Here is a 27,507-nt window from a genome sequence, read left to right as displayed (position 1 = left end):
CCCTTGTGTTGGAGATGATGGCTGCCTTGTTGGAGGAGACATGACATCATTCTCTCTGCCTTTGACAACGTGGCAGAGAAAAGAAGAAACCTTAAGAAACTGTTGGAGGTCTTCATCAATGATGACAGCAACATTGACTTCTGGCCATAAACATTGTGGTCCAGAAGTCCAGAGAACATGAACTTCAGTGTCCATTTCCTGCATGGATTTACTCACCATGGACTGGAATCCATATTTGTTGCTTATCCAATGTTCTTGATGTTATTAATCTTACTGAGTCTTTTATTCTAGCTCAATGTGTTATAGGACCAACCCATTCAAAGGGGTATACCCTTGACCTGGTTTTGCTGTTTGGTTTCACTGCGACGAATGTGATACTCAAAGAACAGTATGTATTTGACCATAAGGGCATTGTTTTCAATGTACTCCTGCATTACCCATCTCCCAGCCTCTGTGTATCAGTCTACTCCTCCATTTCTAACTCTACTAGCAAATTCTCAGAGGCCTTTCTGGCAGCCACTTCCAGCACCACGCTAATGCCGCTGCTCAATACTGAGGAGCTTTTTGAACATTTTAATAGCACTTGCCTGAATATTTTTGATGTTGCTCCTTTTAAGGACAAAAAAAAAAAGTCAAGACCAAAAACCTTGCCATGGCTAAATGAAAACACTCAGGCCATAACAAGAGAACGGCTAATAAACTAGCAGGACTTAATTATATCTTGACTGGCTCAGCTCCTCTCTTTCCAGTTGATCATTAAGTAAGTCATCCTAATCCTCAGTAGACCTTATGAGTGGTGTCCCACAGGGATCAATTTTGGGCCCCATTTTATTCTCCATTTACATGCTTCTGCTTGGACGTATTATCCATAAACATATCCATTTCAACTGTTACGCTGATCACACACATCTATCCATAAAACCTAGTGATACTGATAGTCTAGCTTCTCTCCTTACTTGCCTTCCAGACATAAAGTGCAGGACGCCTCAGAATTTTTTCCAACTTAACGAAACCAAAACAGTCCATTTCAGACCACGCAACTCCATTAAAAGTAATTTCTAATGCTAATCTAAGCTTTGACGAACTGGTTAAGAAATGTGTATGATCTTGTGTCTTTCATTTGAGGAATATTTCCAAAATCAAGCTACTTTTATTAGTCAGTGCTCTGGAAAAGATCATCCATGCTTTTATCGCTTGTTTAGACCACTGCAACTCTATATATTCCTGCCCAATGTCAAAAATCCATTTTTAATCTCCAATTTGTACAAAATCCAGCAGCTAATATTCTTATGGGACCAAAAGATGAGATCATATCACTCAGATTGTAGTGTCTTTATATTGGTTATTAGTTTTAGATTTGATTTTAAGATTCTACTGTTCACTTTGAAGGCCTTGGAATGGCACCAAGCTAAATCACCAATCTTTTAATTCCATATGAGCCGGATCACAGCTTGAGGGACTTGGGCAGGTTCCTATTGGCTGTTCCAAAGTCTAGATCAAAAACAAGAGGTGATCAGTCCTCAGGCCATCAGGGCTCCTGGAGTTAGATCCTAGAAACTTTTATAGATCTGCTTTCATGTAAAGATCTTTCATTAAGTGTTCTTCACCTCCTAATTTGCTGCTTTCATGTCCTTGCATCACTTTTGTTTCATAATCTCCTTCATTGCTCAACTTTGTGTTGTTGGTAAATAATCTATTATTATTGTTATTATCATTGGTTGGATGATGCATTTCAGTGCATGCAACTTTAAATGAGCTTGATTCCTTTTTTCATACCCATTCTTTGGGTATGCCATATATATATATAAATATAAAAAAGACATTGTAGCATTTCGGTAATCTCCAGTCTTAATGAGTAATAGAAAAATAACAGTTGTCCCGTTGTGTTGCCCTAAGTGCTGGGTACTGTCATAAAGATCCTCAAAGCTAAGTAAAGCCCACACTCTTAAAGGTTCAAACACATAGTACCATAACAGTGACTTACATATATCCACATGACCAAAAACTTTGTTGAATAAGTCAACACAATCCATGTACTGAATCATTTCAGAAATGTGTAACCCATGAGTGTTGGATCATTTTGATTTTTTTCCTTTTTGGCCCAGCCAGCATTCCATAGATGGAATCTAGTTTGGGTTGGTTGTCTCACTCCAGGCCAAAAGTGCTGGTTTCCTCCACAGCGATCAGCAGTTTCTCGTATAGCATGGTGTAAGAAGGGTAGGGAGGGAGATCCAGACGGTTAAAACAAGTATGAGCCCTGAAGGAGAGAGAGAGAGAGAGAGAGAGAGAGAGAGAGAGAGAGAGAGAGAGAGAGAGAGAGAGAGAGAGAGATAGGCATGTTAGAGAACCATGACTAGCAGTGTATACCCAAATCTCCTACATACATTTTCTTTCTTATTTGTCAGTTCTTTCCTTATTGGCATCAAAAGGATCAGGGAGCCATAAGTAGACAGGAGGCAAAATTATTGTAAACAAAACCGCAGGAATATTACACATTACAAACTTATTCTGTTTCTGTGTTTATTCTGCTACTTTTTTTTGGATTGGAATTGCTTTTAACTACCTCAACTGTCTTTACACGAACACACAGACACACACAGGGGCACATACACCTCCACCTCCAAACCAGCCCTTATTTAGCTTCCCTATATTGCTGATGCTGAAGCTTCCACTGTCCACAAAGTCAAACTCTGGCACTGTCCCCGCTCTGCAGTGCAACCCGAGTCCCGCTCTCTGTTTCTGCTGAGCCGGCTCCGATTTTTAAAGAAGATCTCACGCTGTTTGCCAAATGAATGTTCTGTGCTGCCGCCGTAAGGTTAGAGGAACACACCTTAGTACAATATCAGATATACTCTAATCCGCAGAGTAGGGGACGTGCCAGAGAAGCTGCTCTGCTGGGTTGGTGCATTGTAGTCAAGTCATGTGGGCAATGTCAAAGCGTTTAAAGCTTCAAGTACTGATAATGAAATCATATTTAAGCCATATTACTCTCTAGGGGCCAAGAGTCTGCAGGTTTTCCTTCCAACCAAACACTACAGCAGCTAATTTCAATGATAAGTTCCCCTCTCTCTAGTTGGGTTGCTCCTGTTTCCTCCCACAGTCCAAAGACATGCAGCTCAGGTGGATTGAAGATGAAAATTGGTGCGATATAGGTGCGTTTGTGTGTAGTATGGTACTGTATATCAGTGATTATCAACCTTTTTCATATTAAGGACCCCTAATTTAGTCCACATCAATGCCACGGACCCCCATTTAATAAGATTTTGGCTCTCGGACCCAAATCTGAGAATATATATATATAAATTTGTGACTATCTGTATTGTAGAGACAATAGTCAAACTATGATCAAAAAAATCAAAATAATCATTCTTCTACATTCTCTAATTGCCTTAACTTCTTGTAAATGACATAATGCTGAAGTTCAATTGATCAATTTGCTGGGGACCCCCTGGAACCCCCTCAAGAACCCCTGGTGGTCCCCGGACCCCACGTTGATATATGTGTAAGAGGGTAGTATGTGCTGTATGTGACATGTACTGTATATGATGCTATGTAAAGTCCTTTGAGACATGCTTGTGATAAAGGGCTGTATAAATAAAGACTAGACTATAATGAAGACCTGTAGACTCTTGGCCCTCCACAGTACATGGTTACACTGTCTTACTCTATTCTAAAAATCCAGTTGGGTGGTATGAAGCAAGCTGGTTCAAGGATCAAGTGTGGGTCAGCAGAGAGTTGAGGGGCATCTGATTCCCATTAACACCTGTATATCTGCTGCCTGTTCTCTCAGTAGGTGCCAAAGCCTGGGGACTGAGACCTTGTTTTTCGTTTTTAAAGCGTTATATAAATGAACTTGAACTTGAAACTGAGCCCTGGGAAAGCAGAGAGGGATACGTCTGCCCTGTCTACCTCGAAGGGCAGTTGTGTGTGTCTATTTAGGATTCTGGCCTTGTGTGTCGTAATAAAGAGACTTTATATCTCAGAAGAATTGTTACTGTGATGCCAGAACCTGGGAGGAACATTGCCAGGGAGTGAAGTGAATCCCCTTTAGATCAAATCCTCCAGCAGCTCATCAGAATGTCAGAGTCACAGAACAAGGAACAACAACTGATTCCAGTCCATTTGTCATTCCAACAGGTTAGCTCCTTGTCACATTGGAGTGGAAGGAACAACCTTAATGACATGTCTAGGATCCAAAGCCCTCAGTTCATACGGCTGCTCCAAAGCGCCACGTATAAGAACTGCAACGACTCCAGCAGAGGTGGATTATACATGACACTTTGCGGTGTGAGAAATAACTGTAGCACATATTGCTGCTGTCATTTCTAAACCTTGTAACTCTAATTTTCACGATTGTCATGTTTTTTTAATTGAAAGGTTGCTCTGTGTGGTCTATGGGTTGAGCAATTTTGGTAATTCCTGAGACATTTTATCGCACTCACATGCATAGGATTGTTAACTTACATGGTTTTGTCTTTCACTCAAGAGGCAATTCACAAGAATTGCCACTTGCTAATCAGAAGCTGCTCTATGTCCCATGGGAAAAGTGACCACATGTTGGTTGATAGTGAGTTTTTTAGTGTTGATTCTGCCAATATATTATCCACTTTTCTGATGTGATTGTCCCAATGTTGTGGAGATACCTTTTGTTCCCGTATTTCATAATTTATAGTCATGACGAAGCAGAATTTTCTTTCTTAAATAGTTAGATCTTGGTATGATCACACTATAGTATTGGTGTCTATTAGGAAGGATCTGCTTGCTGCTAGCTAAGCCCTGGTCTGCCTGACAGAGATTAAACCTAGTCCTTAAAAAATAAGACATTAAGGTACGTCCACACTATCCCGCTTTTGTGTGGAAAGAGTGCTGCCTCAACTGAATTTTGTGCTGACAAAAAAAAACCTGTTTCCATAACGACGAGCTGTAGTCACTGCCACTATCAGCAAACTGCACTTATGTCCAACTGTCAAGACACTTTGACACTCCCACAACACAATCGATGTGTTCCTTACTGACTCTGTGATCAGAGAACAAACTACTGCCAACTTTTAAAATTCCTCGACAATTTTACTATATGTGTATGGTTGTGGCCTAAGGGCTTTCAAACCTATGTACATTTTAAAATCTGTCAGGTGAAATCAATCAATCAATCAATTCTGCCTACGTACAGTGAAAGCCTAACCTGTTTTTCCTTGTGATAGGTCGACTCTCAAAACACGCACACACACACACAAATTAACGGTCCAGGTCATGTGGTCTCAAAAAAAAAGGACTAAACAGACACCAGGCAGAGCATCATATCAAAGTGGACCTTTTCCCCATAGACTTTAATGTAAAAAAAAAAGTGGAATAGCGTGAACATGGCCTTACGGGAGCGTATCTATGTTCCCAGGGTCCTATGTTTAACCCTAACCCTAACCCTAACCCTAAACCCGAACCCTAACCCTAACTAACCATATTAAGCGAATACAGAGCTGGGGAACATCTTTTTCAGGTTCCCATTATGTGCTATATAGAGCTGGGGAACATAGGACCCTGGTAACATAGGACCTTGGGAGAGCACATATGTAGAACTGGGGAACCTAGGACCCTGGGAAAATAAGACCCTTTGTCATGTTCCCATTATGTGCCATATAAATCTGAGGAACATAGGACCCTGGGAACATAGGACCCTGGGAACATAGGACCCTGGGAACATAGGACCCTGGTAACATAGGACCCTGGTAACATAGGACTCTGGTAACATAGGACCCTGGTAACAGAGGACCCTGGGAACATAGGACTCTGGTAACATAGGACCCTGGTAACATAGGACCCTGGTAACAGAGTACCCTGGGAACATAGGACTCTGGTAACATAGGACCCTGGGAACATAGGACCCTGGGAACATAAGACCCTTTGTCATGTTCCCATTATGTGCCATATAAATCTGGGGAATATAGGACCCTGGGAACATAGGAATGACTCCGGCCTTACAGTAGAGAACTCTGTTGAGTCTTATACCTGGGTAGTGAGGTGACTTTCCCCCACTTCTCGATGCAGAAGCGCCGGAGGCCGTTGGATCCCCGCAGGGCGGCGAAGCCCTCGTACGGCACGCTGGACGTCCCGGTGACGAACTGCAGCAGGCGGAGGCGCTGCTCGTTGTTGAAGCGCTCCACGGTGGCCCAGAACCACCGCATCACGATGTGGCCGTCGTGGTAACCTGGAGAAAGGAATTCGGAGGTGTCATACCGATACCGATATAGATTTTTGACTGAAGCTATTTTGTGCCGATATTCAATATCATTAAATTTGACTGTTTTAGTGCCAAAACATAAAAAAAATTAAGGTCAAAATTCAGTATTTCCCCCAGAATTTTATTCTCGTCAGGGTGGAAAAGCCTCTGAAACAGCATTTAGACCATCATGGGACACTAAAACTCTCAGTAGAAACCCAAGATGATGATAATAATAATAATAACAATAACAATAACAATAACAATAATAATAACAACAAATATAGCCGCGAACAGCGATTATAGTGTTTCGAACTCAACACATCAAATTGACAGAAGAAGTTGAAGAAGAAGTTGAAGAAGTTGAAGAAGAAGTTGAAGAAGTTGAAGAAGAAGTTCAAGAAGTTGAAGAAGTTCAAGAAGAAGAAGTTCAAGAAGAAGTTGAAGTTGAAGAAGAAGTTCAAGAAGTTTAAGAAGTTGAAGAAGAAAAAGTTGAAGAAGTTGAAGAAGTGAAGAAGTTGAAGATGTTGAAGAAGAAGTTGAAGATGTTGAAGAAGTTGAAGAAGAAGAAGTTGAAGAAGAAGTTGAAGAAGTTGAAGAAGAAGATGAAGAAGTTGAAGAAGTTGAAGAAGTTGAAGAAGCTGAAGAAGAAGTTGAAGAAGTTGAAGAAGTTGAAGAAGAAGTTGAAGAAGTTGAAGAAGAAGAAGTTGAATGGAGTTTCTATTGTTTTCAGTGGCTGACTTATAAATAAATGGAGTCTATGAGAGACTCTGTTGTTATCGCTGTCATTCAGCCTTACTTTCACCGATTGGAATAATAATTCCAGGAGTTCTATGACCAGTGGAAACCCTCCTCATACATGTCCTTTCTCCCCTCCTCTCCTCCTTCATCTTCCCGTCCCTCCTTCCCTCCATCTTGCCCCTCACCTCCTCTATACTCGGTGTTGCTCCTCCAGTCGTTGAGGTCGATCTCCGCTGTGCCGGCGATCACCAGCTCCAGCTCCCTGGCATCAAACACCGACACCAGCCTGGAGTCTACCACCTGACACACACACACACACACACATACACAGGTAGTTTTAATTGTTTTAATTCAGAAGTGCAGAAGTTGAAGTTTTAAGTTTCAAAAATCCAGCAAATAGTTGTGTCCTACTGTGGCATTTTAAAGAAAAAACCCACCTTCAGATCCTCTTAAACTCTTAGATATCGTCAATCTGTGATGTTCAATTTCATTCCACGAGTTATTTTGTGACAAAGTGCCGTAATTTAGTGTACCCGCTTTCCCTCAACCTGCCTCATCTACATCTACTTCAGTTAGTGGTTTCCTGTTTTATGTGGAGAGAACGTTTTTCCAGTCGAGAAAATTGAGAGTGGAGAGAGAACAATGCTGTGGAAGAGAGCTTCACTGCCAATGACAGATCTTCAGAGCTATGCCTGCACTGCATTCTGGTCTAGTGAGGCTATGGAGCAGTGGATAAATTGGTATCTCCTTCTCTTGTACGATGGATTTCTCCCTGTATGATAGCTGAATGTTGGCGGCTCCAGAAAGAAGCCCATGCTGTTTGATTCTGAGGGACTGACACCAAAACCTGTTGGCATTCTGCTATCGAATTCCATTGAAGCTGTGCTGGAAATATCTGAACCTGATGTCATGTTGTCTATGTTTGGCCAGTTATCTGCAGGAATAAGAAAAATACACCACCAAGCAAGCAAATGGACCCATAAATGCAAGGTAGGTACCAATAGCTGCTTTTTTAAACAGTGTTTACAATGTTTTAGGGTGGATTATCCCTTCAAGAGTTAAATTAAAGTGACTTATGAGATGAAAATCGTTCATTTTGGTGGTTTTATTTGAAATTAATATATCATTCCCTACACTTGACTACAGCTATTTCCTTGTTGTTGATGTCAGAATTCAGAAAGCCCCTAGTAGTATTTACATCTGAAAGCTGACTGAACAGTATTTTCTAGGAGTATTTACATCTGAAAGCTGAGGTGAACAGTATTTTCTAGTAGTATTTACATCTGAAAGCTGAGGTGAACAGTATTTTCTAGTAGTATTTACACCTGAAAGCTGAGGTGAATAGTATTTTCTAGTAGTATTTACATCTGGAAGCTGACTGAAAAGTATTTTCTAGTAGTATTTACCATCTGGAAGCTGACTGAACAGTATTTTCTAGTAGTACTTACCATCTGGAAGCTGACTGAACAGTATTTTCTAGTAGTATTTACCACCTGGAAGCTGACTGAACAGTATTTTCTAGTAGTATTTACATCTGAAAGCTGAGGTGAACCTTATTTTCTAGTAGTATTTACATCTGAAAGCTGAGGTAAACAGTATTTTCTAGTAGTATTTACCACCTGGAAGCTGACTGAACAGTATTTTCTAGTAGTATTTACATATGGAAGTTGACTGAACAGTATTTTCTAGTAGTACTCACCTCATAGAAACCTCTGACCAGCGCCTCGGTCTGCTGCACCACTCCTCTCTCCACCCTCCACTTGGCCATCCGCTCTATGTAATCCTTCTTGTTCTTCTCGGTCACCTGCAGGTTGGAGCCGCCCGACTTCAGCTCCCGCTCCGTCACCTAGCAACACAGGAAGACGCCTCATAACAGGAGGAAGTAGCATGTGTTTTGGATTCATAAGAGTAGTATGTACTGAGGAATAATATGCATTGAGGAAAAATTACATGATGTATTATATAGTATGTATTGAGGAAAAAAGCAAGGTTGCAGGTAGAAGAAAGTATTTTTATTCTTGTTCTTTCTTATTAATATGACTAATATTTTGATGAATATCTATTTTTGCCATATATCTGTAAATTACTAGGGATGGGACGATATGCTTATCTCATAAGATTCGATATGGGGTTCACGATTCAATACAACCAGGATATGATGTAATAAAAGTTCAGTGACAACAAAGTCTGACTGTGCAGAATTGTGTTTATTTCTGAGACACAAATCTTTCTAGCGATGCCATTGGCTCACTAGAATGTAAACAACAATTTAAAAATGTCATTAAAAATTGCAAATAATTAATAATTTGGATGGAGAGCTTGTGAAATTGTGATGGTCAAGCGTCTCATTTGTGATTAGTACAGCAGAATAAAATGGAGCTAATATCACGATTCATTTTTCTGCCCCGCGATATGTATTGTCACGTTTTTGTATCGCGATATATTGAATTTGATATATCGTCCCATCCCAATGAATTAACGTTACATGGTGTTTGTGATCGGTTTTCAGTCTTTTAAATCGGTCCAACCTGTCCGAAGACCTCCTCGTTGACTGTGAAGGTGAGGTCCAGGATGTCAGTGATGTCATTGTCCTTCATCCACTGCAGAGACTGGTGGAACTCCTCGTCCAAATACTCCAGATCGGACAGGTCCGTCGGCCTGAAGAGAAGCTGGGATATATCACTTTGCCAATATATTGGGCTGATATTGTCCTAAAATTAGATATGGTCCAGTCAGTGTGGTCCACCTCTGATATGATGGAGGTTCCTCTCTGACCACAGCTAGTCAATATGTTTTATTATTATTTCATATCAGATGTCTGGCCAATGACTTCATTCCAGTGTGGTGTGAGAGGATTTTAATCAACAGTCTGTAAAACCTGCAATGAATCTTTATTTCCTTTGCACATTCTATTTATTTACGTTATTGTTCAATAATGTTTTTTTGGTAACACTTTACAATAAGGGTCACTAAGTTAAGGGTTAGTTAATGCTTAATAAGCATTAACTGTGTGTGTGGTAGTTAATGCTTAATAAGCATTAACTAACCCTTAATTAACAGTTAACTAATGTGTAATTTACTAATGGTGTTCATGTTAACTAAGGTGTTAATTTATAAATTATTTAATAGTTTATAAAGATGACTATTAAATAAACTATATACTGTATATATAATAAAATAAATATAAATTAATACCTTAGTTAACATGAACACCATTAGTAAATGATTACCAGACACATTAGGTAACTGTTAATTAAGGCTTAATAAGCATTAACTAACCCTTAATTAATGTACCCTATTGTAAAGTATTACCTTTTTTTTGTAAATGAATTATTAATTTAAAGGCAGTAATGTACCCAGAGTTTCCCTTACCACTGAATATCACATTCTGAGAGAAACACTTTTTTTTTTTGGCACAAAATAGTCAAATTTACTGATTCTGAATTTCTGCACATGATGTCAGCTACCAGTAGTTTCAATCCAAAAATATCAGTAACAATATCAGCCTTCAAAAACCTATATTAGTCGAACCCAAGTCTACACATAGTCACACAAAATTGATTATTTACATTAATTTGGAATATAAGCTTTTCCTTAAAATGTCATAACCTAAATAGAAGAAATAGAAAACAAAGAAATAGAAGACACAGAAGTGATTGTATGTGTGTGTGTGTGTGTGTGTGTGTGTGTGTGTGTGTGTGTGTGTGTGTGTACTCACAGTCTGAGCAGGGCCTTGTAGAAGGGTCTGGTGAAGAAAGCGTCCAGCAGGTACTGGTGGATCAGAGCCAGGCCCAGGATACGACCACTGAAACGGAACCTGGACACACACACACACACACACACACGCACACACACACACACACACACACACACAGAGAAGCATCAGTAGGAATTCAGACTTCCAAACAACAAAAAGTGCTGTGGTGCAAAAATATAGTATGTTCTACTATTTCACTAGAGTTTCCATGTTGATAAATTCCCAATAGCCAATGACATTTTACATTTGCTGTTCTAAACAGCCGGTGTCTGGTCGCTCTTTCCAGGGAAAAATCCTCTGGAGCACAGGAAGTGATGCGTTTTACATTTCCAGTTTGTTTGGAATAAACAGAAGAAGAAGAACTGGGTAGTTAGCATGAGCAGTGATAGCCACCATGGCTGAACAGACAAAGAAAAGAGAAACTCAAACTGCATCGACAGAAAACCCAAGCTCCGCCCACACTGTTTGATTGACATGTGATCTCTGGGAAGGAGGCTGAGGGACAAAGATGGAGACTAAATAAAAAAGTGAGGATCTTCACTATTACCAGTTTAAATAGGGTGTGTGTGTGTTCACCCTTTTCATACTCTGAATAAGAAGTTTTAATCCGTTTTTTAAGAGTTCATTCATAAAACACTGATTCACTGTATATGTGTGTTTGATCGCTCACCATTCCAGATGGTTCTCCACAAATGCCGACATGGGGCTGATCTGAACGGTGTAGGTGTCGTTGGCCGAGTATTCAAACAGGCCATAGTACGGGTTAAACAGCTCCTGAGACAAGAGGAAGAAAAACTCCCTGGATGGACCGCTGTAGTCCAACCTGGAGAGAGGGTTAGAGAGAGAGAGAGAGAGAGAGAGAGAGAGAGAGAGAGAGAGAGAGAGAGAGAGAGAGAGATAAACATTTTGTATACGTTTGGATAGTTTAGTATTTTAGAAGTTTTTGTGTTTACATGTGTCTGTGTGTGTATGGGTGGTGGGGTGAAACTGATATAGGGCCGATATTGTCATTTTATTAAAAATCAGGTATGGTTCAATCAGTGTTGTCCAACCTCTGAAATGATGGATATGATGCATTTTGATGCAGAGTCACACTCGGATGCATGGATATGTTTCATTCCTCTTCTTTGTCTTTTTCTTCTTATTATTATTAGGGATTCCAATGGAGAGTTTTAGTGTTGCATGATGGTCTAAATGCTATTTCAGAGGCTTTTCTACCCTGACAAGAATACAGTTATGGGGAAAACACTGAATATTTGGTCAAATTTGAAGATACTGAATATCGACATAAAATATCGTCTATTAGCAGCTTCAGTCTATAAGTATTGGCCTTCAAAAACCCATATGTGAGTGTCTCTGTGTGTGTGTGTGTGTGTGTGTGTGCGTGTTGTACCCCTCCTCCCCCAGGAAGGTGACGTAGAGCTTGTTCCTCTGCAGCTCTTTGCGGGAGTACGCCATCACCTGGTTAAAGGTTCCCTCCAGCAGATGCTCTCTCCTGATCAGCAGTCTGCAACGAGCAGGATGGGACTGAATATACTGTATACAGAATGGACTGGAGATAACTGGGTAGATGCAGATCAAGAAATAATCAATCTTCCTCATGGGTAAGATATGAAAAACACTATGGGAATAATGAGTTGAGATCAGAATATCAGAATATCAGAAGATCAGAATATAGAAATAGAAAAATATGATTGAGCAAATGGGAAAGAGTGTACATGCAGCCAAGATTTTAAATGTTCATAATGAATTAAAATATGAGAAAAAAAGTAATGAAAATGTGTATGAAAATATACCAAAAAATAAAATATGCAATATGAAATAATTAACAAATAAGTAAAAATATACAGTTATATACAACAATCACAATATACACAATAGATCATATTGATAAGTATGAGTAGGATGATTTAGTAGGGTTTCAATTTAGTCAATACATTGGCATTAACAAGCATGTATAACAACATTACTTAATGCAGTTGTTTATTACTGCATTTAGTATGAACTCATCATTGTTAATGTCACGGTTCATGCTTAATTCATTAGTAAACACATTAGTTAACATTGTTAACAAACATGTATAACAAAATTGTCACTGTTCATACTTAATTCATGTTAGTAAACACATTAGTTAACATTGTTAACAAACATTGTTAACAAATGAATGTATAAAGATTCATTACTGCAGTCGCGCATTTAAGATTAACTAGTCTTTGTTAATGTTGTTATTCATGTTTAACTGACATTAGTAAATGCATTAGTTGACATTAATTGATTGCATTATTATTATTTATATTTAATATTTACTATTGTATTATTTGCACACAGACTTACTTGATCTTGCCTGGTCCCTGGCCATAGCCCTTGGCCTCTAGTTTCCTGTAGAAGTTTCGCAGTTTGGCCTCAAAGTCTCTGCGGTAAGGAGCTGGAGCCCGGGCCCTCTGCAAGCCTACACACACACACACACACGCACACGCACACGCACACGCACACGCACACGCACACGCACACGCACACGCACACGCACACGCACACACACACACACACACACACACACACACACACACACACACACAGTGTGGTGGTTAGAGTTCTCCAATAGAGTTGAACTGAATATTCAATATCTTTAAATTTCATTTCAAAAATTACAAACATTTAAAACAAATCTAATGAAATAGCTTTAGGTGTGTTAGCAGCTCCTTAAGGCAGAGTGAGACAGGTTTTCAGATGTTTTACAGATGGTTGAGTAAAATCCTCCCACACCACACTGGAATGATTTCTCTGGTCAAACATCTGATACAAAATAACAATAATAATAAAACATCTTGACTAGCTGTGATCAGGGAGGAACCTCCATCATATCAGAGGTGGACCACACTGACTAGCTGATTTCTCTCCATTGCTCCATCACACATCTACAGCAGATAAAGCCTCCATGCTGCCTGTATCTCTGCTTCAGGTTCACTACAAAAAACCTCTCCATCTCCATCAGAATTTGGAAATTCTGACAATTTATGAGATAATTCTGCATTTAATTTTTCAAGATTCTTCAAGTGAACAATCAGCATTCTCTTAAAGGCAAATCATTTTTTCAAGATAGTCCATTGTTTCCTGAAATCTTGAAACAAGACTTGTCAGATGATTTCACTCCATTGGCAGAATTTATATGAAAAAAAGAAGAAGATATTAATACTCAGTTATTGTTTGCAGTGAAAGTGAATGAGTTTGTAACTTGTAAGATGTAGGGCAATTCAACTGGACTCAGACCAGTTCTTACACTGGTTTTCCAGGTCACGTTTCCACAGAGACAATAGCAGACCTAATGAATGAGGCACAATTAGAAGCCAGGCTTCCCTGCTGTGGCCCAATTTCCCTTTATAGAACCTCCAATCAATAACAACATGCATCATACCCCCAACACACACACACACACACACACACACACACACACACACTTGTTGCGGCCTGCCTAATGTCTAGTGGAGCTCATTAGGATAACATTAGTGCACTCCAACACAGCACAGCGGGCTCTTTCAAACAACGATGATTACTGGTAAGGGGCTCCTCCATGTGTGTGTGTGTGTTCTTCCATTCTTGTGAGAACCAGCTGGAGTTTTAGACCATCAAAGTGAGGACATGTTGCACTCCTGACTTGTTCTTCACCTGGGTTGGTTTAGCATTAGGACTCGGGTTTAGGGTTAAGATTAGAATTACGATTAGTTTTAGGTTATGGTAAGGGCTAAGGTTAAGGTTAGTTTACTGTTCGGTTTGGGGTTTAGACAATAAATACAGTCAATGGAAGGTCTTCATAAGGATAGACAGTAGTGGAAGACGTACTCTGATCCTTTACTTAAGTAAAAGTACCAATACAGCAATGTAAAACCAAAAGTCCTGCATGAAAAATCCTACTTAAGTAAAAGTACGTAAGTATTAGCAGCAAAAGCATTAGCATCAGTGTGTAAGCAGCATGTTACTGTTGTAGCTGCTGGAGGTGGAGCTAGTTTGAACTACTTTATATACAGTTAGCTAGTTTAGTCATCATCAAGAACCTGATGGGCTGATGGATTGTAGGTGATCCATTTAACCACATGCCACTTCAGAAAACAGTCATTAACCCAATTTTCTATCCAGCTGCTCCCATTCTTTCAGAGCTGTGGCTCTCATTAAAGAGGACCAGGTCTAGTCCTTCTCTCAGTTAACATTAGTATTGGCTGTGCTTCAGATGGCATGCTAGATTAGCATGGGTCTTTGCTGTCATGGATACTGGGTCAATGATCCTGGCACTGGTCCACCTAGTTCACTCAGGGTCAATGGAATTTAGAGCAATAGATTTCCTTTCCAAATATGGAATGACTGGATGGGCAAAATAATAATAAACTATACTTATATAGCACTTATCAGAAAGCAAAGTTTACAAAGTACTTTACACAGAGGCATAAAACCTGTACTCAAAAGGAGGACATAAAATAGGAACCATTCAAAAGAAAATACTGTATGTCAAAGGAAAAAATCAATACATTACATTATTACAAATCGAGCTGCCAGATTGGCACTCCATTGCTCACCACGCACAAATATAGCATATATGCACACGCGCTTGTCCTGGTTCTCAGTTGAAATTAAACTCCACTATAGCCTCCTCATGTTCTTCAGAAATGTAGCATTTAATCAGACACCGGAATATTTCTTTAACCAAGTAATAAACACAAGCAACAGACATAACCATTACACCAGGAATGCCAGTTCAGGTCACTTGATACCTCCAACCCCAAGGACAAACCTCCTCATTATTTACCGTTCAATAATGTCTTGGAACTCACTACCTCCTCACATAACTCACACGCAAAACAGATTGGCATTCAAAAAACTATTAAAGGCACACTTGACCATATGACTGGAACCAATTGTATTTGACTAAATCTAATGTATATTGTTAGTACTGATACTATACACCTAAGTATCTGATTGTACCATTTTAACTGTATGTTTTATGTTATGTATCGTATGTATTATGTCTTATGTCCTTTTTGTGGACCCCAGGAAGATTAGCGGTCGCCAAGGCGTCAGCTAATGGGGATCCATTTAATAAACAATAATAAACAACAAACAATTAAATAAAAAAACAACAAAATATAAGACAAAAAACACACGATTAAACACAAGACAAGATTAAAAACAAATTGCATAAAAACAAGTCTAGAAAAACGCTTTTTAACGAAATGATTAAATGATGGTTGTGCCTAAGTTTCTCAAGTTCCACAGTTTAGGGGCCTTCATGGTAAAAGTACAATCAATCTCCATTGTAATAAATAATAGGCTACTGTGATGATAATAGCTAGTAGCCTACTGTATCAGTTTGAGAAGTGGGAAAGGACCAGTGTCCCTCAGCAAGATGGTGAGGGTGGTTTTAGTTCTTGCTTTAACCATCTTTGCCTCACCGAGACAAAAACCATTAGTTTGTCCTCCATCATCGTAGGTGGGAACCTGGAATATTAAGGTGTCATGATTGGCTTTTGCAGGTATCCCAAAATGAATTGATCACAATGGTATTATATTTGAATTACAGGAATCATGTGGGCAAAACTCACTTTCTACATCTCAATAGGTCACCAGCAGAAGCCAGAGCTCATCGACTATAACTCAGTATAGTACACAAGATCGGAAATGGTGGATCACTCAAGACCCTTGAAGATTATTGTAAAATGGTGCTTGAGGTAGAAAAACACAGCGCTACAGCAAACATTGCTAATTTGAGCTTTTTTCCATGAAGTCCATGAGTCATTCTTGTGTACCGGAGCTTTGGAGTAGAATTAATTGCCCACTTACCTTTAAAATATCCACAATCAATTGATCTTCAAGGGTAGAATTAAAGAGACTGCTGGAAAACATCTCCTTGTAAGGAACTGCGTTACGTAACCCGTCTGTTCCCTGCTCTAGGATGTGATTTTATTGATTGCTTGTATGACTATAAATGCAACTCGCTTAGGCTGAAATAACAAGGACCATGACGGAAACAAGTCCTGGACTTTTTCATGTTATCCATTTAGTCAAAGAAAGACAGAAAGAAAGATAGAAAGACAGTACTGTAGTGAAGTGAAGAGACTTTAGATTCTGCTTTATCGCACATACAAGAATGTTAGATCACTCAAACTGAGAAGAAAAAGTGTGATTGGCAGGCTGAAGGAACCTACCAGGAGAGTTCTGCGGTGAGGAGGCGGGGGAACAGCGAGGAGAGAAGCCAAAGCCAGGGTGGACGGGGTGAGAAGGAATGAAAGACATGATTTCCTCTTCAAACAAACTACAAGAACGGAAGAGAAGTCAGAACAGAAGAGTATAGGTGGCATTCCTTTGTACTTATAAAGTCCAAGTAAGAGGTTAAGAATGCTGCATTCACACCATGTGGGAAAGATGGTACATATCTAGAACGTACCGTACAGTTCAGCTTTCAAGTGGTAAATACTACTAGAAAATACTGTTCACCTCAGCTTTCAGATGGGAAATACTACTAGAAAATACTGTTCACCTCAGCTTTCAGGTGGGAAATTCTACTTTGGAAATCAGGGTTTGGCGATGGACCCCGATTTCCTGAATTCTGGTGTCACCAATAAGGGAATATCCATAGTCAAGTGTAGGGAATGATATATTCATTTCAAATAAAACCAACAAAATTAAATATTTTCATCACATAAGTCATTTTGCGATGACAACCTTAAAATGCCATGGCAGGACACAACTACTTGTTGGATTGTTTGTTGCACATTGCAGTGTTTGCTTTGTTGAATTCCCATATGAGGTGAATGCAGCATCAGAATGGTGTAAAGTACAGTTATGGATTATAAATGTGCAATTTCTTTTACAATGCCCGTCAAACGTTTGGACACACTTGATTGAATGTATTATGTTTTTCATTCTCTTAAAGCCATTTTGATCTAAAGGCTTATGCTTAAATGCTTGAAATGTGTTTCTTAGACAAATATAAATAGTGAAGTTGACGCCTTTGTATGAATTTCTTTCCAAAGCCTTTGCCTTTCCATCAAGGCAAAGAATCTAAAATATAAGATAGTTTCGATTTGTTTAACACTTTTCTGGTCACTGCATAATTCCATTTGTATTATTTTATAGTTTTGATGTCTTTACTATTATTTTAAAATGTGGAAAATATTAAAAATAAAGGAAAATGTGGTGTCCCCAAACTTTTTACGGGCAGTGTATATCTTCCATATTAGCCTACTGACCATTATTATCTTAATAAGTCAAGGGTGTGAATGCAGTATACACTTTGTAGTGCACTATACTGTAAAAGAGAATGTGGTGTTGGATAAATAGTACGCGTCAGTGATGGAGTCAGCAAAGTTTTTTTTTTACCTTAACAGGATAACCAGGTCTGCGTCACACGACAGCTTCTCCACCCCCTGGGAACCCTCCGTCCGAATGTAGTGGATCTTCTCTCTGATTGGTCAACAAAACGGTGCATAAAGATCATGCTGCATTCATGTCATATAGGAAAGACGGTAGATACGAGCTTCCCGCTTGAAAATACTTTTCACATCAGCTTTCAGATGGTAAATACTACTAGAAAATACCGTTCACTCTCTGTCTGGACTGGTAAGAGGGAATGTTATGTAGAGGCTTTATGCTATAGGTCAGGTTTTAGTATATAAAAGTATAAGGTTCATTCAATTCACATCATCTGTTATGTCTCACTAAGAAATCTATGGGACACAATGACCGGATTCCCTCGAAAACAAATACCAAATATTTCTGTACCTTGCACTTTTATTTTGTACAGTGCTACTTTATTTATTGACAATACTTCAATAATCCATGCACAGGAATGTTTTTTGATTTATTCTACTGGCCTGGCACTGTTGTTTTGAACTTCTTATATACCGAGTTGTCGCAGCTGTGGTTCTTTTCTACACATACCAAGAAATACAAATCAGCAAATCAAGTCAATGCGCAATCCAAAATCAATTAAAAACATTTCTATGTATGATTCATACATGTTTGGTGCAGAGAAATGATAGAATGTGTGCCTTTATGGATATCTATGAGTGAACTCCCACTACAGTATGTTTATATGTGCCATAATAATCTATAAAAAGGAGTCACTGTGCTTATTCCACAGGTTGCGAACTTCATTGGTTTCAGCAATAAACTTTGAAAATGACTGATTTCTTTTCACAAATATGGACAGTATGTAAAGCCAGTATATAAACAACCAATGCTAAATTTATTATTTATTTATTTTTTGATCTGCCACATTGAGTGCCATGGAAACTTTCCTCTATTACAAAGCTAAAATCCCTTGAACGTTTATTTCACTTGACTCCTCCACCCACCCAGTGTGTTTAGGTGGAGTGGTGAGAGTTCCGCCTTCTGGAATGCTTTTAAGATAATCATCAGCTTTCAACACCTTAAAAATAGGGTGTGTGTGTGTGTGTCTATGTGCCTCACTGTAATTAGGGGGACTTTAAGTCAAGCTGCTAAATACACACTTTGACTCACACACAAGGGAAACTGAATCCTATAGCATTGGTAAGCAAATAGACATCAAAGAGGAATCCAGGGCTTTCTCAAACATTTTCATATACACACATTAGATTATTAGATTTAGCCCCATATGGGAAGATTTTAGTAGTTGTTGATTTAGTATTGATTTTTTTTTTTAGAGCTGCCTCCACTGTACATAGGGAGATAATAGTGGTGAGAGTGAAACCCAGGATTACAAATGGGTGACTTCTCCAGGCAGACAATATCATTTGGGAATTTGAAGTTGGGGAATTTTGGGAGAAAAAATGAAAGCTGATGGTTGAAAGTGACTGTCAGGTTATAGGAGGAGCTACCTCAGCGCGTGGTTCCTGCCCAGGCTCGGCTGCCGCTCCTGCAACATGTCAAAGATGTTTGGCTGTCGGAGAAACGCCACAATCTTGTCATTGTAAGCTGGGGGGAGAGAGAGAGAGAGAGAGAAAGAGAGATAAGCAGATGGACAATAACACAGCATGTATCTGACAAGTCCTTGGGAGATGTTAACTAAAGCCATCAGGAGGAGAAAGCAGCTGGTTGGGAATATTTCATGGCTCCAGATGGCCACTGGGTGTCTTCATGCATACTGATCTAAATGTTTCATTAGGTCAATTCAGGTTACGGGCTTCCCATAGACAACTAGTGTAGTATTGATTCTTTATGCAATAACTAGGGAGTCGATCAAACTGCATCATATCCATCATATCAGAGGTGGATGACACTGACTGGACCAGATCTGATTTCAAATAAAAAAAACGAAAAAGTCAATATCAGTCACATATACAGTATCAGTGGAACCCTAATTCAGATCTGTATGTGTTACCTCTGTGTCTTGTGTGTGTGTGTATGTTCATGTGTGTGTGTGTGTGTCCGTTCGCCATAGACAGTGCTTACATGGAGCGGCCAGTGGTAAGTCAGGGTGGTACTGGCTTCGTATGGCAGCTACCAGGCTGTTTCCAGGCCTGGCCATCAGAGACGCCCCGCGACTCCTGGACACATCAGAGGCCTGGGAACAAACATGGACAGGACACACAATCTTTACAACACCTCAGTCAATGGCAGGGCTCATGACCTTGGCTGCTGGACTCTGTGAAATAATACTACTGGACACTGTATAGGCTTGACTCTGCCCAGGACTATGTGAACTCTGTGCAATAATACTGCTGGACTCTGTGCAATAACCCTCAAGGACTATGTGATACTTTTTATTGGCACCTTTTATTCATTTATTTATTTATTGATATGACTCTTTGCTTTTAAGTAATTTTGGTTTTTAACCCTGTGCATGCTGCATTACCTTCTTTTATTGTGTATTGTCTCTAATCTATAGTTATATGTTAATACAGATTGTGTGAGCTACTGGACACCTGAATTTCCCCAAGGGGATGAATAAAGTATCTATCTATCTATCTATCTATCTATCTATCTATCTATCTATCTATCAATATCAATCTATCTCAATTTCAATTATCTTTACTTGAGCAGTTAGACAAAAGGTTACAAAAATGCATAGATAATAATATAATGCTCTTTTATAACAGATAACCATAAAGGCACAATGGAAATACATTTTAAAGATATGCATGTATATATGGAAAAGGAAATAAACAAAAAAGTAAAAAAAAGCAAACAAACAAACAAACAATAAAGAAATAACTAAAACACATAGAACACTGGGATGGTGATAGGTGTAGAGTGAATGATTTGTATAGCATATGTACATGTTTCTTCGAGTACATAGGTCCTGGATTATCAGACATTGTTTTAAAAGGGATAGCAATATAATAGAGAGAATCACAAAAACAGTACTTAGGTTATTTTATTTTGTTATAATGTCTTTTTCTTAGATATATATGTACTGTACAACTGTTGACTTATCTGGGACTGAGTGCTTTTATATTGTGAACTGTATACATTGCTGCATTTGTGAGCATAATAAATACAGTATGTTTATTGAATATATTGCTGGGTGTGCTGATCATTTTTAGTCAGAAATCCTTAGGTGATGGATCAGACAATTCTATTTACAGTACTTTAGTATATTCTATTCCACCTCTGTGTGTGTGTGTGTGTGTGTGTGTGTGTGTGTGTACCTCCCCGGCGCTGTAGCTGCGTAGTCTCTGCAGGTGCTGCCTGTGGGCGAGGTGGCCAGGCAGCCGGCCGCTCTGCAGGGGGATCCGAGGGTCGATGAAGGTCGTCGCTCGGCTGTTGTGATCCACGAAGAACGACTGGAAGACCGGAGGAAAAATAACAGAAATGTAACGAAGAAAAACAAACATCCTTGAAGTAGACAGTATGTACCGTAGAAAACCACAGAGATCACAAGCACCAACATCAAAGGAAAGTGTTCGGATTTACAGATGCTTTAATGGCATGACTGTTAAACAAATTACAACACATTACAATATGTAACAAACACATGAAAACTAAAACTAAATGGAGAAATAACGAAGATGACTTTATTCTCCTTGCTCTCCTTGCTCCTTGCAACCTGCTCTCTCTTAATCCCTTAAAATAACCTTACATTTACACGAATTCACCCCTTAAAGAGTAACTAAACCCAACCCAAATCTGTGGTGAAGCCTGATATCTAATGATGAAAAGTAGGGTACTGAACTGGCCATCTGCTATTGGCTGATCTTTGGTGCCAGGTGATGTCACCACCTGTTGTACTCTATAGAAGGTGACATCACCTGGCACCAAAGATCAGCCAATAGCAGAAGGCCAGTTCAGTACCCTACTTTTCACCATTAGATATCAGGCTGCACCACAGATTTAAGTTTGGGGTTTAGTTACTCTTTAATTTAATTAGTTATTAATGGAGGAGACCAAAACCTCCTTAAACACCCTTAATGTTTGACTGCTTACTTTCTAATTTCATGTAAAATTTTCCATTGATCACCATGCAGCAAAAGGCATGAAAAATCCCTGAATTTCTAGTCTCTCCACGAACCAACCCATGAATAACTCCCTTAAAAACCCATGATACTAACCTTACTTTTTTAAAGCTTTGTTATTTTTAATGGATAATTAATGTTTAAGTGATGAGAAAAAAGGACATTTCAGGGATACAATTAAGGGGTTTGGTTTCATAGTGACACTCACAGCTGCACCTTGTCTTTGAGCATGAGGAAAAACTCATCTACTATGATCATGGGCCTGGGACCGCTCTTCCCAGTAGCAGTCACACTAGCTCGTACGGGCCGTCCTACCTTGCCCTGGGGGTCGGTCTTGATCTCCCAGCCCCTCGGCAGCTCCAGCTGGGTGTCGGCGAACTTGTTGAGGAAGACCACCAGGTCCCGGTTGTGCTGGTAGCGCTCGAAGTTCCTGGCGTCCCGGCGCACCTTCAGGATCATGTGCTTCACACAGCTGCTGCTGGTGAACATCCGGTAGGCCCCCTGGAGACAGAAGGCACTCACCTGTTTGTCTTTACATCCATCACAGTGGAAAAAGCTCTCTTTATCTTGTTTTTTGGTGTGCATTTGTGTGTATTAGTGTGTGTGTGAGTGTATGTGCACCTGTATCTCCATTTTATTGCTTTCTTGTGTTTTGGCACACACTTTTATTTAAAGTTCCGTCTGTTTTTAATTGTATCTCTGTTTGTTTGTTTGTTTGTTTTTGTTTTTTTAGTTGTACCTGTTTATCTCTTGTATTACCTTTTATTCCTATATTTTTTTTTTCGGCACACACTTTTATTTAAAGTTCCATCTGTTTTTAATTGTATCTGTTTGTTTGTTTGCTTGTTTTAGTTTTTTTTTAGTTGTACCTGTTTATCTCTTGTAAATCCTTTTATTCCTATTTTTTTTATAATTTTTTTCGGCACACACTTTTATGTAAAGTTCGATCTGTTTTTAATTGTATCTCTGTTTGTTTGTGTGTTTTTAGTTGTACTTGTTTACCTCACATATTACCTTTTATTCCTATTTTCTATTATATATATATATATATATATTTTGTATTTATTTTTATTTTTCTATCATTCATTGTGGTAGTTTCACATCACTGCTTTTGGGTTTTATTGTATGTAAAGCACTTTGTAAACATTGTTTTTTTTAGAAAAGTGCTATACAAATAAAGTTATCATTATTATTATCATTATTATTATTATTATTATTATGTGTGGGTGTGCGTATGTCTGTAACAGATGCTTTCTTCACTCTTACATTAAACACATAATTTGTAGGGTATATGTCATATATAGCAAATGTGATGATATATTTTCATGTTTCCAATAATTTGACATAGCTCTTTTAGTTATCTATAATCTATAACTATATAGATTGAGATCAGATTCAGATTCAGAAAACTTTGTTCTCTCATCAATCAATAAAACAGTAAAAGAGGTTATTCAATAAATACAGTATATACAGGAGACATAAAAGCAGCAGCACCAGATGCAATAAAAATTACCTCATGTGCAATGCTTTATATCATTTATATGATTCCTACATTCATGCTCATATCTCCCAGATACAACATATCATGAACTGTGCCTTGGGAGAAAATAAGCCAACCATAACATAAAGGGATAAGAATAAAGCGTAAAAAATACACCCACCATGGTTCCCACCATGGCCCTGATGTAAAATTTCATGACTTTTCTACGACAATCCATGTAGAAAGTTGGAAAATATATATATATAAATTACATTTTTCAAATCCCTTGATATTTCCTGACTTCCCCAGAGAATTGATCAAATTCCCTGACTTTCCCTGTCTGGAATCTCTCGAACTTCCATGGTATTCCATAAATTCCATGACCAGTGGGGACTAAAGACACTAAATAATTAAAGACATCACATGAAGGCCAGTCTATAAGAAGTGATTTAAAAATATGATAGTGAATCTCCTTAGACAGGCCAATCCACAGCCAAAAGCCTGGTTACCTTGTATGTATACACATGTGGTTACATAACTACACGTGTGTCTATAATAATTTCCATGACATTTGTACTTTATAAACCTCCTGTGTCATCATGTGTCTGTTGTCATCTGTGAAATCTCATTTTCCTGACCTTCCTGCTGTCTGATCCACCTGCTATCAGTCTCTGTTCTCTGGCAGGACGCTGCGACGAGCCCAGAGCGATCAATAGCCACACTCTAGGAATAGAACTAGAGTTGGACCGATATATGGCTTTGTCGATATTAGGATATCTGCAGTATTATCCACCTCCAATATGATGCAGTTTGATTCATTACATATTTATCGTAGTATTGATCAATAATCCACTGGTTGTCTATGGGAAGCCCTTAACTGAACTGATCCTGATGCAATAGTTTGGTCTGATCGAACCAGAAATATAGTTACAGTTATCATTTTGGATGTTTTTGTAGTTATTGTTGTAGTGGGAACATAGACATTCTATTCACTCAGAACGATTTAAATAGTTCACTTTATAGTTCTAGATGTGAATGGGCTTTAATGCTAACATAAGCTATTTCAGCAAATGGGATTCAGGATATGAAAAGGTCATATACTATAGGTTATGGAAATATGATTCTGAATAGGTTTACCGTATCTATCAGACTTGCTGACCTGCAGCAAGAATCACAAGGTTCTTCTTCAGCAGTCAAGTCTGTACAGGGAATATTGTGTGTGTATGTGTTTGTGTGTGTGTGTGTGTGTGTGTGTGTGATTGCAGTACTCACATAGTTGCCGTGCAGCATAGTGAAGAACTCCGGGTGTGTGACAAACTTGACGGCAGGTGATTGGAGGAGCTGGCTGATCTTCTGGTGATTGACAGGGGAGGCGGGGCCTGGAGACAGACAACACAAACCACCAGGAGTGAAAGTAAATGAAGAATTACATTTACTCTTGTCTACTGTAATTGTACTTTTTTGAATACTTTTTGAAGTCAGCAGAACTTTTACTTAAGTATGTTTTGACTTAGTAACTACTGAACGTCGCTACATTTTAAATCAGATTCACTACAGAGTACATAAGCATTGCATTAGAAAATGAACTTTTAAACTTTTTTTAAACTTTTAAATGAGATACTTTTTACTTCAGTAGATTTTTACATCAATAGGTTTAGTCAAATTTCCAAAGTGAAATTATCGTCGTTATCGCCATATATGTCTGTGTCAGCCAACTGGAGATTAGTGCATGAGTCTATGTGTGTGCATTTGGGATATGTTGAAATGTGATTTGACAACTGCTGACTAACGGAGCAGTAAATTAATCAGTGGTGGAAGAAGTACTGAGATCTTTTACTTAAGTAAAAGTAGCAATACAACAATGTAAAGATACTCCATTACAAGTAAAAGTCCTGCATTCAAAATCTTACTTAAGTAAAAGTACATAAGTATTGGCAGCCAAATGTACTTAGAGTATCAAAGTAAACGTACTCATTATGCAAACTGTCCCCATTTAGAGAGTTATATCTTTCATAAATTATTGGAATATTAATACTGATTTACTGACATACATGTACATGTAAGCAGCATTTTAAAGTTGTCAACGTGAAGCTAATCTTAACAATTTAGCTGTACTTTTGGGTAGTCTAATCTATAACAATGCTATTTTGTAGTTATTTTATAAAGATGGTCAAATGTTTTAAATATAAAATATGGATCTGAAAAGTAACTAGTAACTATAGCTGTGAAATAAATGGAGTAAAAAGTACAATATTTCCCTCTAAAATACTCAAATAAAGTACAAGTACCTCAAAATTGTACTTAAGTACAGTACTTGAGTAAGTGTACTTAGTTACTTTCCACCACTGAAATTTATTTAATTTGATAATTCTCAAGTTTCTTGAAGATAAAGTCTCAGTCTGTACCTGGTGGTGTAGAATCAGGCTCCGTCTCTGTACTGCCACTCCGCTCCAGCCTACGATTCCCACAATCCTCCTCTGTGGCCATGGTTCTCTGGATGTTCTGGTATCTGCAGGAGGAGAGATGGTTTATACTTACTGGAGTTTGAAGGAATTAAATTTATCTCCACCTTAAAGGATAATACTAGTGTTTTTTTTTAAAGTTAGTGCCAATGGTGTATGTTGCCCCCCTTTCCTTTCATTATTCCTGGTGGGGTCTGCACACAGTCAGCATAGTTGGAGATATCAGAGCTTATTTCCCTATCTTCAGAAGAAGCCATTTGCGGCCATTCATTCTTGTACATTATGGAAAACAGTTTCCACAGAGCTAATATAGCCCATTACAGTAAACATAAAGCCTTAATTTGATTTTGTCAGATTACATTGCATTACATTACGCTCTGCTTCCCGTCAATCACCTGCCACCCACAGGAAGAAATGGAAGGAAATAATCCTTTGCTTACAAATTTTAATATCACATTCATGTCTTTTTATTTAGGGTGTCTTTGCTAGCTGAGAAAGCAGTTAATTTGAAGCAGGGTTTGACAAGTTTGTATAAAAAAATCTATTAAAAATCTTATTACATACAGCATGCATTGCAAAAATGACTGGGGGAAATGTAAACTAGACATAGACAGAAGTATATAACTCTACATGATACCAGTATTATCCTTTAAAAAACAAAATTAGTTAGTTAATGCTTTTAATAAGCATTAACTAACCCTTAATTAGCAGTTAAATAATCTGTAATTTACTAATGTGTTCATGGTAACTAAGGTATTAATTTATACATTATTTAATAGTTTATAAAGATGACTATTAAATAATGTATAAATTAATACCTTAGTTAACATAACCACTAGTAAATGATTACCAGACACATTAGTTAACTGTGAATTAAGGGTTAGTTCATGCTTATTAAGCATGAACTAACCCTTAACTTAGTGACCCTTATTGTAAAGTGTTACCAATGTGGTACAACATAAGAAAATAAAGCCAATAATACTGCTGGTCCCTTTCACATACTGTGGTGAAACTACCCAATTAATGGCAAATTAAGGGTAACGCTTTTTTTTGGATAGTCCAATGTTGATACTCAACTATCAAGTGAAGTGTCACTTGCCTATTTGCTGCATCTCTACAGACTATGTAACCTAACCTATGTAGCCTAACCCTAACCCCAACCCAGACACTGAATATCTATATTACTTTTCAGCTGAAATTCAGTAGACTTTTTAGTGACACATTATAGTCTATACAGGGTTCCTACACATTTTCAATTAAAAAATTCCATACTTTTTCCAGACCTTGATTTGTTTTGAAGATTTTGTCTGGTGTTCAATATGATTTACGCAGATAGACATCTTGCCCCTGCTAACTAGGTCATATCACTGTATAGATGAAGATTGTTCTTCACAGCGACAAATATCAGAATATGTGAGATGATTGGCAGG

At 38.5% G+C, this 27,507-nt stretch overlaps 1 protein-coding gene across 1 annotated transcript in view; it reads right to left on the bottom strand.

The window, feature by feature from the left end:
- Positions 1-2,145: 2,145 nt before the first annotated feature.
- The window catches only part of LOC139653304 (E3 ubiquitin-protein ligase HECW1-like), a 78,388-nt gene continuing 53,026 nt past the window's right edge, over positions 2,146-27,507 (bottom strand). Inside the window, exons 9-25 of the mRNA XM_071530303.1 lie at positions 26,021-26,124; positions 24,888-24,994; positions 22,451-22,636; positions 21,332-21,466; positions 20,133-20,244; positions 19,559-19,655; positions 18,078-18,161; positions 16,904-17,010; positions 13,047-13,161; positions 12,106-12,219; positions 11,383-11,535; positions 10,674-10,772; positions 9,484-9,613; positions 8,655-8,801; positions 7,141-7,255; positions 6,004-6,202; positions 2,146-2,257 (exon numbers count right to left, since the gene is read on the bottom strand). Coding sequence (XP_071386404.1) covers positions 2,146-2,257; positions 6,004-6,202; positions 7,141-7,255; positions 8,655-8,801; positions 9,484-9,613; positions 10,674-10,772; positions 11,383-11,535; positions 12,106-12,219; positions 13,047-13,161; positions 16,904-17,010; positions 18,078-18,161; positions 19,559-19,655; positions 20,133-20,244; positions 21,332-21,466; positions 22,451-22,636; positions 24,888-24,994; positions 26,021-26,124 — 2,116 coding nt within the window. The remainder of the gene's footprint in view (positions 2,258-6,003; positions 6,203-7,140; positions 7,256-8,654; positions 8,802-9,483; positions 9,614-10,673; positions 10,773-11,382; positions 11,536-12,105; positions 12,220-13,046; positions 13,162-16,903; positions 17,011-18,077; positions 18,162-19,558; positions 19,656-20,132; positions 20,245-21,331; positions 21,467-22,450; positions 22,637-24,887; positions 24,995-26,020; positions 26,125-27,507) is intronic.

Source organism: Centroberyx affinis, unplaced genomic scaffold, assembly GCF_046629955.1.
Source record: "Centroberyx affinis isolate AG114_WGS23_722 - 3 ecotype Tasmania unplaced genomic scaffold, CSIRO-AGI_Caff_v1 ptg001911l_1, whole genome shotgun sequence".
Lineage (NCBI taxonomy): Eukaryota > Metazoa > Chordata > Actinopteri > Beryciformes > Berycidae > Centroberyx > Centroberyx affinis.
The sequence above is the reverse complement of the archived record's forward strand: the minus strand, read 5'-3'. Positions and strand labels throughout refer to the sequence as shown.